An 11,936-nucleotide genomic window follows, 5' to 3' on the forward strand; every position below is an offset into this window, starting at 1 on the left:
TGTTAGAATTTTACCTCAAAATATATAATCACTCCAATAGACTTATTTTCTTACAATGATTTTAAGTCAATTTGAGCATTATTCAATTGACTTAACATAGTTCTCTATCTCGAAATAACTTCTAAATCACGTCAAAATTTCATAACAATTTCAACGGGTGTATTTAAGAAGAAAACAAGATCTANAAAAAAAAAAAAAAAAAAAAAAAAAAAAAAAAAAAAAAGCCATTAATTAATCCTTCCTTCCATAGTGAAGGAGCATCAAGTGATTTAAGGTTGAGGAGTGAGGAGAGCAAGTGATGGGCGAGTCTGATGAAGAACTACACCAAATCCTATCTCTTACGTCCGCCAATGTCCAAAATGGAAGCACTTCTTGCCCTCTACATCTTATCTCTACCTGCAATACGTCACCAAATATAATTCAATTGGTTACGACATTCGATATATGTTCTAATAATCATATATTCTAGTATCCATGTTCAATATTTGTTCATAACATTTGATATCTGTTCTAATATCCATATGCAATATCTGTTCATAACATTCGATATATGTTCTAACAATCGTATGTTCTAATATCCATATGCAATATCTATTCATAACATTCGATATCTGTTCTAACAATAGTATGTTCTAATATCCATGTGCAATATTTGTTCATAACATTCGTTATTTGTTCTAACAATCATGTGTTCTAATATCCATATGCAATATCTGTTCATAACATTTAATATATGTTCTAACAATCATATGTTGTAATATTCACATTCAATATCTTTACATAACATTTGATATCTATTCTAGCAATCATATGTTGTAATATTCACATTCAATATCTTTACGTAACATTTGATATCTCTTCTAACAATCATTTGTTGTAATATCTATATTCAATACCTGTTCATAACAATCGATATGTATTCTAAAATCCATACTCTATTGTTCTAGAAATGATATGTTCCAAATAATGAAGTCATGCTTTGTCATTTGCTTACATGTTTTTCCATTCTAAACATCTCTCTAATGAAAGAACCCTAAAAAGCAAAAAGAAAAGGCAAGTGAAGAAACACACAAAAGTCTATTATCTCTCTATAAAAATAGTGTGAAAGAGGCTATCAAAAACATAATAGGGTCCATAATCTCTCCCCACATACACGGTGGGGGAGAGAACCGTAATTTTCTCTAGTTAGAGATGCGAACGAAACATTCCTTATAATGACGTAGAAATCTCTCTCTAATAAACGCGTTTTAAAATCGTGAGGCTGACAATGATACGTAACAGGCCAAAACGGACAATATCTGCTAGTGGTGGCCTCTGGTTGTTACAGTACCAACCTCGAGTAATTTTCCAACCCCGAGATTAGGGTAGAATAAAAAAAAAAAAACTCGAAAAAAGAAACCCTAATTTCTAAGTAGTGGGAAAGGTATAATAGATTGAAAGGATAGGGAGGGCAAAAGAAGAAGGAAAAAAGAATCATTTTGGGACCCAAACAAGACTTTGCCCCTTAGACAAAAATTCCAATTAAATTAAGCTAAACCAAACATTATATCAAACCCATAATGTATGAACCAAAATAAAACCTTATTATATAACTAAAAATATATACATTTCTCATGCACTGCTCCCCCATGTTACTATAGGAAGCCCTAATTTATTAAGGTCAACATACATTATTTATTTTTATTATATAGTTTTCATTAGCTTAGCCGCCCTATGTTCTTACTTTNCTTTACTTACTCCTTGCTTTAAAGGGTGAAAACTATCCACACAAACGAACACGATTTTTTCAAATATGCTTTGTCCACATTTACATGCATAAATTTTTGTCCCTTTTCAACTACTTGGAATGATTCTCCTCTAGAACACTATCCCCCCCTCATCTTCATGCACAATGTCACCTCTAATTTTCCTTTTTCTACGTCAAATTTTGCCCCAAAAAAAAAAAAAAAAAAAAGTGGGGTTTTGAAATAAATAAATTTATAAAAACCCATCTTGAAAAAAATCTAAATTTAAAATTTTTGTGAACCGACATGATTACTATGAGATTCCACATCAGTTTGAGAGAGGAACGAATCATTCTTTATAAGGGTGTGGAAACCTCTCCTAACAAAAGCGTTTTAAAGAGGGAAAACTAAAAAAAAACAATATCTACTGGTGGTAGACTTGAGCTGTTACAAGTAAGTCGTCCCCACAAACCAACATAACTTTTTAGTATCCAAACAAGCCTAAATTTAAAGTTCTTATAATTAGGTCACGGGAAAGGAAGGTATACTTCATTGATATAGATAGTAACTCTCTATTCTTTTAAGCTCATCTAAACGATTATTTCATATCCATTGGGTCACTCTCATTCAGTGAGGTCTAAATTTATTCATGTACCTCTTTCTTACTCAAGCATCACAGGGAAGCCGGCAACCGAAACCCCAGTGAACGGCGGCCGTAACTATAACGGTCCTAAGGTAGCGATTCATTCTTAATTTTTTTTTTTTCTTTTCAAAAGTCGTTCTAAACATGTAAACTAAAAAGAACCTTCCAAAATCACAATATTTTAACCCTATATCATAAAGATAATGATCCATACTTAGAGATATAAATAATTAATGATGCTTCATAGGACTAAAAAAAATGTGAGAAATAAAAATTAAAAGCCTAACCTTCTAATATAATAATAATAACAATAAAAAAAATTAATAAAGTCAAAGGAAAATAAAAATGCAATGAATATGGCCCTACTCCCAACATAATGTGATCATGTTTGGAAAAATAAAATAAATAAATAAATATTACTTAGAGAAATTAAAATTAAAAAAAATAAAAATAAATAAAAAAAACCCTAAAAAATTCCATGGCTGACTTAAATCACACGAAAGCATGACGAACATAAAGCTCCATATTTTTTTTAATGCCAAAAGAATTATAATTTCTGGGGTCCACGTGTCGCTTTCTCGATTTTACACATCATTTTTGTTACACAGAAAATATATAATTAATTCTTTTTCACTTTTTATGTTAGTGGATCTCCAAAAGAGTGCATGCTAAGCCAATACCATATAAAATATCCAAGTCAATATTCAAACATTAAAAACATACTAAAAAACAAATAATAATAATAATAATAATAATAATAATAAATTCATATTTTGTCAATCCCAACATAATTTAAATATTTTTTTCTTTATTTTCTACTTTATTTATTAAAAAAATTATAAATACCTTCACTAAATATTTTCTAATTATTAATGAAAAACTATTGAAAATAAATAATAAAGTATGAGCTTGAAAAGCATAATTCTAAGCATTATAAATTCTTTTATTCTATATTATTATTATTATTATTATTATTATTATTATGAATAATTTTGCTTATTAATTCATCCATGTTAACCACCACTTTTTATAATACAAGCAATCATAGTTTTAAAATATATATATATATATATATAATATGTTAGCAATCATAGTCTATTAAATTATACAAAGGTTTCATTTTTATTTTAAAGAGAAATATTTATTTATTATTAATTTTCATTTTCTAAAACATTTAAAACATTGAAATGCTAAAAAAAAGGAGAGGAAACCTTAAAAAACAATAAACATTAAAAGAAACAAAAAAAAATGTTAATAATTATAGAAATGCAATTTTTGTCTAATTATTTGATTAATATTCATTAATTATATTTAAGGTTTTTAATGAAATAAAGTTGGTGGGTTGTTTTCTTTATTCATATATGGTATCCTTAATTTTTTTTTTTTTAAACTAATTATTTAATTTGTTATTTATCCAAATTTTTTAATATGGATTAGTGTTAATTAATTAAGCAGCTAGAAAACCCTAATTTAGTTTTAATGTTTCCATCAGGTCAGTAACACCAAATCTTATATCCAAATTATATCTTTAAATGCAAATATGAATTCAAACAATATAATACATCTCTATTGGTACGAGACTTTTCGGGTAAACCCAGAGTAAAGTCACGAGAGCTTATGCTCAAAGTGAACAATATCGTACCATTGTGGAGATCGATGATTCATAATACTTAGAACAGTAATTGAATAAATACCTCTGATTCCCTATCGAGATTCAGCTTATTAACCAAATACTTCATAATCGAACGAACTTTGATCTTTTCGTCCCTATTGATTTTTGAAAAAAATTAAAAAATTTAAAAAAAAACCCATAAAAAATGGATTTTGATCCAAAAAAATTAAGAATTTTTGTGTTAATTTGAGAGAGAAAGGAACTCACTTGATTCTTAAATAGCTTTTTGATATCTGAGGCAAAAATGGTTGCTTTCTTCTGCATTAACAAACCCAAAAATTTTAAGGTTTAGAGAATTATTTGATTATGATATGTAATTAGAACAAAAAGGAGGAGAAATCTTACTGATTTTCCAAGGCTTTTAATGTAAACCAAATACCCGAACCGGGTCGCCGGGGAGGGTTTATGATTCTGATATCGGAGCTTGGCCCGGCCGCCGTGGTGTCGACCCTGATAGATGGTATGCTCGAGTGAAAAGAAGAAGAAGATAACATGGTCGATGTCGACGGGTACGTTTGAGCTACGTTGATATCAGTCAAATTGAAAGAAGAACACAAAGGCATCGGCATCCCTATTCCTGTCTCCGTCTCCGTCTCCGTCTCGGTTTTGGATGTAATTACAGCCTCAGGGCTCGAGATATCCAAAACCCACGTAGGATCGGTTGGAATATCTCGAGGGTGATGGCCACCGGGTAATAGATCTAGCTCGACCAAAGGGGAGGTGGTTCGAGGTATCACATATTGGTCTCCACCGACGACGCCGACACGGCCGATGCTTAATTGAAGCCAAGCATCATGATCAGTATTGGAAGGGGATTGATGATGAAGAGAATTAGGTGAGGACTCATCATCATCCGCCATGGGAGGATTAGATCGTATGCAAGAAGAGGAAGAATATTGATCAGAAATTGGAGGGCCACCATTCATGAGGTGGTCGCCGCCGCCTGGGCCGCCGCAAGGAGGGTGTTTGGAGAGGTGGTTTAGGGCAGCGACCATTGTCATATCCGGTGGAATAGAGGGAGGCATGGAGTGAAGAAGAAATTAGGTGGAGAGGCCATGGAAGAAGAGAAAAAGAGGAAGAGATTGAGACATGAAAATCAAAGTGCATTCCATGAGATTGGAGTATTGGATAATTACTCATCTAAATTCTTGCTTTTCATTATTCTCTCTCTCTCTCTCTCTCTCTCTCTATCTTTGGAACCTTGTGGTGATGATGAAATTGTTGCACAAGAGAGAGAAAAGAGTTTGGTGGGTAATATATATATATATATATATATATGTATATGTATATATATATATATAGATGTATATGTATATGTATGCATATATATAGATGTATATGTATATGTATGTATATGTATATGTATGTATATATGTATGTGTATGTATATATAGATGTGTATGTATATGTGTATGTATATGTGTATATGTATATATGTATATATGTATGTATATGTATGTATATATATGTATATTATGTTTGACTAAATTAATAAAAAAATAAAAATACATTTACGGGTTAGTACTGTATTTCAAAAATACTCATGAAATTTTAAAAATAGTATTAACGCTCTTTACCTTTATAAAAAAAAAAGAATTTTAAGAATTTTATTGTCAATATATGGACGAAAATCGTCTAACAACACTTCGTAAATTATCTACAAATATTTTAATGTTACTTTGGACGGTAACAAATATAGAATTTTTTTTTTAATTTAAGAGTATTTTTAGACTTTGAATTGTTAAAAAAATATATATTTCTAATTTTATTTTTGAATTATAAATTATAAAAAACTAAAGGAAAGAATTTAAACTCGGTTAATATATATGTTAAGTGTTGAGCTAAACTCAAATAAAATTTGATTGAACGGAATTTAAATTTGAGTTATTGAATTTATTTTGACATAATACTTGATTTAGTTAATAATTTTTTTCAAATCATAAATTTAAATATTTCTCTTAAAAAATAATAGACGTGAAATATAACACTAACTTTGAGACAAAAACCGATTAGGACCGTTACTCACATTTTTATTATTTTTAAAATTGAAAAAGGTATCTAAAAATGAATAAAGCATAACCGTTTTTCAATAAAGTAAAACAAATTTTGTTTGTGTATAGAAATTGAAGTATTTCTAAATTTTATTAAAGAACGACCGTAATAAATCAACTTGTTGCACACGTATTAGCATGTGTCGTGACTTCGAAGCTTTGTAACGTAATGTGGCTTGACATGCAGGTAAGATAAATCAAACAAATGNTTTTTTTTTTTTTTTTTTTTTTTTTTTTTTTTTTTTTTTTTTTTTTTTTTTTTTTTTTTTTTTTTATATATATATTTCTTCATGTATTTGACACATAATTTAAAATTTACTAATTTGGCCCAAAATGGGTGAGCCCAATTATTCAATTAAATCTTTGTTTATTTCTCTGTTTTTGGGCTTTCTTGGAAATACCTAAAAGGTCCCTGTTTTAGTTTAAGCCCTTAGCCATTTCTATGCCCTTCTTTGTACATTTCATATGATTATTCGAATTCATGGAGAATTTTCTATGTTTTTGTGTACGTTTCATAACTTTTGTGTTATTAGTCTCCAAATTTGAATCGGACTCGTTGAAGTCAAGCTTCCTATCTAAATCGGTTTCGGGATTCAATCATACTGATGCCCTAAAAGGATGAACTAGTTGATTTATTCGGTTTAGCTTGTGCAATTTCGTTTTATTATTTTTTTTTTTTTATGTTGAGACTGATCAAATAGATTCACGTAGAAATATAAAAAGAGTTTTTTTATACTACCATTTGACCTTGTGGTAAAACTAAATTCGTAGAAATCGTTTGATCTTACGATAACGTTAAATGATAAGATAAATTTTGTTCTAAGGAATTATTGAATTGTTAATATTTTCTTTTAGAGATGTTCATATGATCCGAGAATAGGTTGAGTTGTGTTAGATTTTTTTTTTCTTGGTTTGGATTGGGTTGAATTTTTTAAAACCAAAACTTGGATCTATTCATGGATTGACATTGACCGGAACAATCTGAAAATAGAGTTACAACCCAACTCATTCTGTGTACACTCTTATTTTCTTTTAGGTTGAATCACAATAATTGTTTTGATACGTTTTCAAATAAAAAACACCACTGTTTCAAATATATATTGACTAATAAGAACAAAAATTCGGTGTAAGAATATGATATCATCCACATTTTCAACATTGATGGCATTTATGTTGAGCGATATTCAAAACTTATAGCGAGAGAAACGTCCCATTTGATATCTCGACACCATGGCCAATCCTACACTTTTCAACTCAAGTGACCCTTTTTTTCTCATTTCTTAGAAGTGTATCATCCAAGGAAGTCAACATAATCCATATATTATATCTCCATGAAGAAATCTTCAAAGGAAAGGCTCCAAATAATATCAAAAAAGGTGGATGAGCCTTCACTTTTTGTATTGATGGGAATGAATGTAAGAACATTCAAACATGGAATTTGATCATACTATACTATTCAATTACCTTTGATTTTTAACTGAATTATCTACAAATGCTTTGTGGTAATTGGAAGGGAAATCACTTTCGATTGATAAGATGTTTCCCTACTCTTATCATTTTAACCTTTCCCACACAACACAGCAAAGTTTTGGCCACCTAAATATGTGTAATGTAAACCCAAAACTATGACTGTTCATACTCGTGAATCAACACAAAAGACGATGACTGTTCATACTCGTGAATCAACAAATCCATACAGATTTTTATTTGTTTGAACTCAATCCAATAAATATAACCCAACCTAAATCATAGAAGTTGAGTTGATCAGGTTCTTCGAATCACCGACCTTTTGAACACCCTAAAGATTACCCACGAACACCCTCGAATTGGATTTCTACGTAATACTAATTCTAACCAAATGAGTTTGATAATCAACCCAAAACATGAAGCTGAAAGAATTTATTATCAAGAAGTTGTTGAACTATCAGATGCATATATAGCCACAAGGTGAAGCAGGGAAAAGACCGCACCTGACTGATTAATGTGGCTTTAAAAGGAGTGATTATAATAATTGCATTTATGTCAAATGAATTTCAAAGGAGGTTTCTGGCTTTTCTGCTATCCTATTGTTGATGATATGTTTAGAAATGGTTGATCTAAAGGTTGAACTAAGTAAAGGATTTGATATAAAGGATCTAGGCCACGCTAGAACGGAAACTTTCAGAGATCGAGCTGCTAGAAGTCTATTAATTTCAACAAAAGTGCTAGAGTAAGTCGACAAGACATAGCATACAACCAAGGTAGGAAGGATTTACGATTAATATTTTACTACCAGCAGCTTTTTACCACAGAATCACAGCTATGATATAGTTTTTCTATTCTAGTCTAAACCAAAGGAGTTCTGGATGACAAGTCTGTATCAATGGAAATCCACAACAAGAATGAAGTAAATTTTGCTTACCAGTAGTCAGCGCAAGAGCATAAGCCATCCTCAAAGTGATGAAAACGATTCATGTCTCGAATAATAATATTGCGTCCAACAATCTTGGATATTAACTTGATTGCAGAATGGCAATCAACGCAAATACGAAGATTTTTAATTATGCGAATCGGGCATCCAGCTGGCATCTTAACCAGACCGAAAGCTAAGGCTAATCTTTCACTGTGTAACCAAAGGAGACGCTCCTTCTCATCGTCTTCCACGTCAAGTAGGACAGCATTAAGATGAGGAGAATATCCTGCCTTCCTGGCTTTCATGTTTAAGAGTTCGAGCATTCCATTGATTAACTTCAAGTCGGGGTGCGAAGTATCGGCCACGGTGAAACAATGAACGCTACCCTGGTTCTCAATCCAACTTAAGCCAGGCTCTTTCTTTACTCCTTTTCTTTTCATATGCTTTCTAACATGAGCCACGTTGTCCCACCTTCTCGCCCTTGCATAGACGTTGGACAATAAAACATGGCTTGCTTCATCTCGAGGTTCCATCTCGAGCACACGCTGTGCAGAGATTCTTCCTAGTTCAACATCATTATGGATTACACAAGCCCCAAGCAGAGCACGCCAAATCATTACACTAGGTTCAAAAGGGATATTTTCAATAAACTTCACAGCCTGATCAAGATTACCTGACCTTCCTATAAGCCACACCATACAGGTATAATGCTCCATACATGGCTCAATGCCATAATCTTGTTTCATAGAATTAAAATACTTTTTTCCTTCATCTAACCGGCCTGTGTTGCTGCATGCTGACAAGAGACCGACAAAAGTCAACTCGTCGGGTTTGCACTCTGTTTTTATCATAAGATCGAACATTTTTATTGCCTCCACTCCTAGACCGTGCATAGAATATCCACAGATAATAGCATTCCATGAAACTCTGTCTCGTAGATTCAACATGTCAAACATCGAACGAGCATCTTTAATACTACCACACTTGGCATACATATCTACTAAAGCATTACCAACTGCAATATCTTGGCCATAGATGGTTTTAGCTGTCAAGCAATGAATCTGAAGTCCAAGTTCTAAGGCAGCAAGAGTAGCGCAAGCACGGAGAATGCTAGAGTACGTCACTTCAGTTGCCTGAACTTTGTATCGAAACATATCGGAAAATAGACTCAATGCCTTCTCCCCATCACCCAACTGCACATAGCCTACAATAATTGTGTTCCAAGAAACATCATTTCTGTCTGATAATGCCTCGAATAGTTCCATTGATTTCTCAATACACCCACATTTAGCATAGCAAGCCATAAGGGCATTGGAGACAAACACATCAGCAGATAGACCAGCCTTAAGTGCATGTCCATGGATTGTTTTACCCAAATCTAAGGCCTCCATGGCTGCAGAAGCTTGGAGCACACTAGAAAATGTAAATTCATTGGGCACAACAAAAGCTCTCCTCATTTGACCAAAAAGTTCCAAAGCCTTTTCAGATTGACCACTCTGAGCAAATCTTGCAATCATGAAACTCCATGGAATCACATCCTTTTTAGGCATATCCCCAAAAGCTCGCCAAGCATCATCATTATCTCCACATCTGGTGTACAATTCAAGTAGTGCAACTCCGACATAAAGATCTCGCTCGTAACTGGTTTTTAAAGCAGAACAATGAACCGTCTTCCCTGCATCGAAGTTCTGCAGGCCAAGACAGGCCTTAAGCACACCAGCAAAAGTAAAATTGTTTGGTCTGAATCCAGCTACACTCATCCGTGAGAAGAGTTCCAATGCTTCAGAGAAACAATCATTTTCGGCATAAGAAGCAATCATGCCAGTCCAAGCTACCATATCCTTACAACTAATCCCATCAAATACTTCTCTAGCCATATTAACGCAACCACAAACAGAGTAAGCATCGATAAGAGCAGTCCCAATAAAAGTATTAGAACCATATCCAATCTTAAATACACAACCATGGACAACACTCCCCAATTCTGCCCATTCCATACTAACAAGCAACTTCAAAACACTAGTGAAAACAAACGGATTAAGCTCATGACCTTCACCGTGTAGTCTACCAAATAACTCAAACGCCTCAAAGAATTCATTAGACTGCACATACCCGTGAATTAGCGTCACAAACGAAACCGTATTTCTCTCAGGCATTTCATCGAACACATTTCTGGCATCGGTCAACAACCCAAGTTTCACATACGCATTGAGAAGGACGTTGAAAGCAAACAAGTCCAAACAACCACCTTCTTTCACAATCTTACAATGAACAAGTTTTCCCAAATTTGCATCACCCCTTTGGATACAGTCTTGGAGCAGAGCAGCATAGGCATGAGAATCCAACTCCGACCGCGGTCGGTCGGCCATACTCCCCGTCCATTGCTGAGGCAGAGCAGCCTGCGCAGAGAAGTAATACCGAAGATTGCTTCTTTGAGCACCATAACTGTAATGCATTCGGAAAGATGAACATGGTAGCTTTAGGCGGTGACCAAACGACCTGATCATGCGCCTCAAAATACCAAGTTGAAGCTCAGAGTGTATCCAAGAAAAACCATGAGAAACAAAAGTGATAGTTTGGACCGTAAATTGACAACAATTTCACTGTCGCCGCCACTTACTGATACGAGGTTTCCAAGAGCTGGTTTGAAAATGGCATTCAAACAACGAAGCCACCCTTTCCCTAGCCCAAAAACAGAGATTACAAGTTTCCNATATATATATATATATATATATATATATATATATATATATGTAAATACAAAATATATTTAACTTAATAAATAAATATTTTACATTTTTTAAATAAATATTATCTCTATTATATTCACTTTTTTTTTTTTAATTTCATCAGTTTATTATAATATAATAGAAACATCTATCCACATCTATTACAAGAGTGATTCTGCTATCAATATTGGAATTTCAATTTCTCGAACATGTAATATTTCAGTCTCCATAAATGTAACTTCGAGCTAAAATAGAAAAATGTACAAATTTTATTTTAGCCCACAAGCCCGGTTTGTGGGTTTTTTTTTTTTTTTTTTTAAGCTTATTTTACTATTTTCTCTCGTCTATCTATTTATTTAATAATTAAAACAAACCCTAACCTGAATCTCGAGTAAGATCGGAATATGGAATCCCTCTACCCTAGTCCGTAGTAAATAGAGGTGGAGTAAGGGCAAGGGAACGAAGTAGCGAAGAATCAAGCTAGGGAACACTCTAGATTGACTAAAGGGGGAAAAGCTCTTCGAGCTCCCCTTCATTCGTTGCTAGCGTGTTCGGAAACTACATCTCGCATAGCATACTAGATATCTCAAATTCATTCACCCAAAGACTGAAGATCGAACTAATCTCATTCTTTTTTATTCATTACTGCAACGCACCAACCGAAGCAGAAAGCGAAGCTCCTCCGTAATGCCTATCTATATATGTGAGTGGAAGAAGGTTAGATC

General features: G+C 32.9%; 2 protein-coding genes across 2 annotated transcripts; both read right to left on the reverse strand.

Annotated features, from left to right (window-relative positions):
- Nucleotides 1–231: 231 nt before the first annotated feature.
- LOC111790726 lies at nt 232–5,191 on the reverse strand. The gene is made up of 4 exons (XM_023671752.1): nt 4,385–5,191; nt 4,247–4,297; nt 4,062–4,134; nt 232–396 (listed from the first exon to the last, which is right to left on the reverse strand). Exons 1-4 carry the CDS (start codon nt 5,062–5,064, stop codon nt 232–234), a joined length of 969 nt encoding a protein of 322 aa, XP_023527520.1. The 5' UTR covers nt 5,065–5,191.
- A 3,124-nt stretch (nt 5,192–8,315) lies between these two features.
- Nucleotides 8,316–11,159, reverse strand: LOC111790040 (putative pentatricopeptide repeat-containing protein At5g13230, mitochondrial). Its single transcript, XM_023670816.1, has one exon. It carries the CDS (start codon nt 10,987–10,989, stop codon nt 8,488–8,490), a length of 2,502 nt encoding a protein of 833 aa, XP_023526584.1. The 5' UTR covers nt 10,990–11,159; the 3' UTR covers nt 8,316–8,487.
- Nucleotides 11,160–11,936: the final 777 nt, after the last annotated feature.

Source organism: Cucurbita pepo, chromosome LG03 (genome assembly GCF_002806865.2).
Source record: "Cucurbita pepo subsp. pepo cultivar mu-cu-16 chromosome LG03, ASM280686v2, whole genome shotgun sequence".
In the NCBI taxonomy this organism is placed as follows: domain Eukaryota; kingdom Viridiplantae; phylum Streptophyta; class Magnoliopsida; order Cucurbitales; family Cucurbitaceae; genus Cucurbita; species Cucurbita pepo.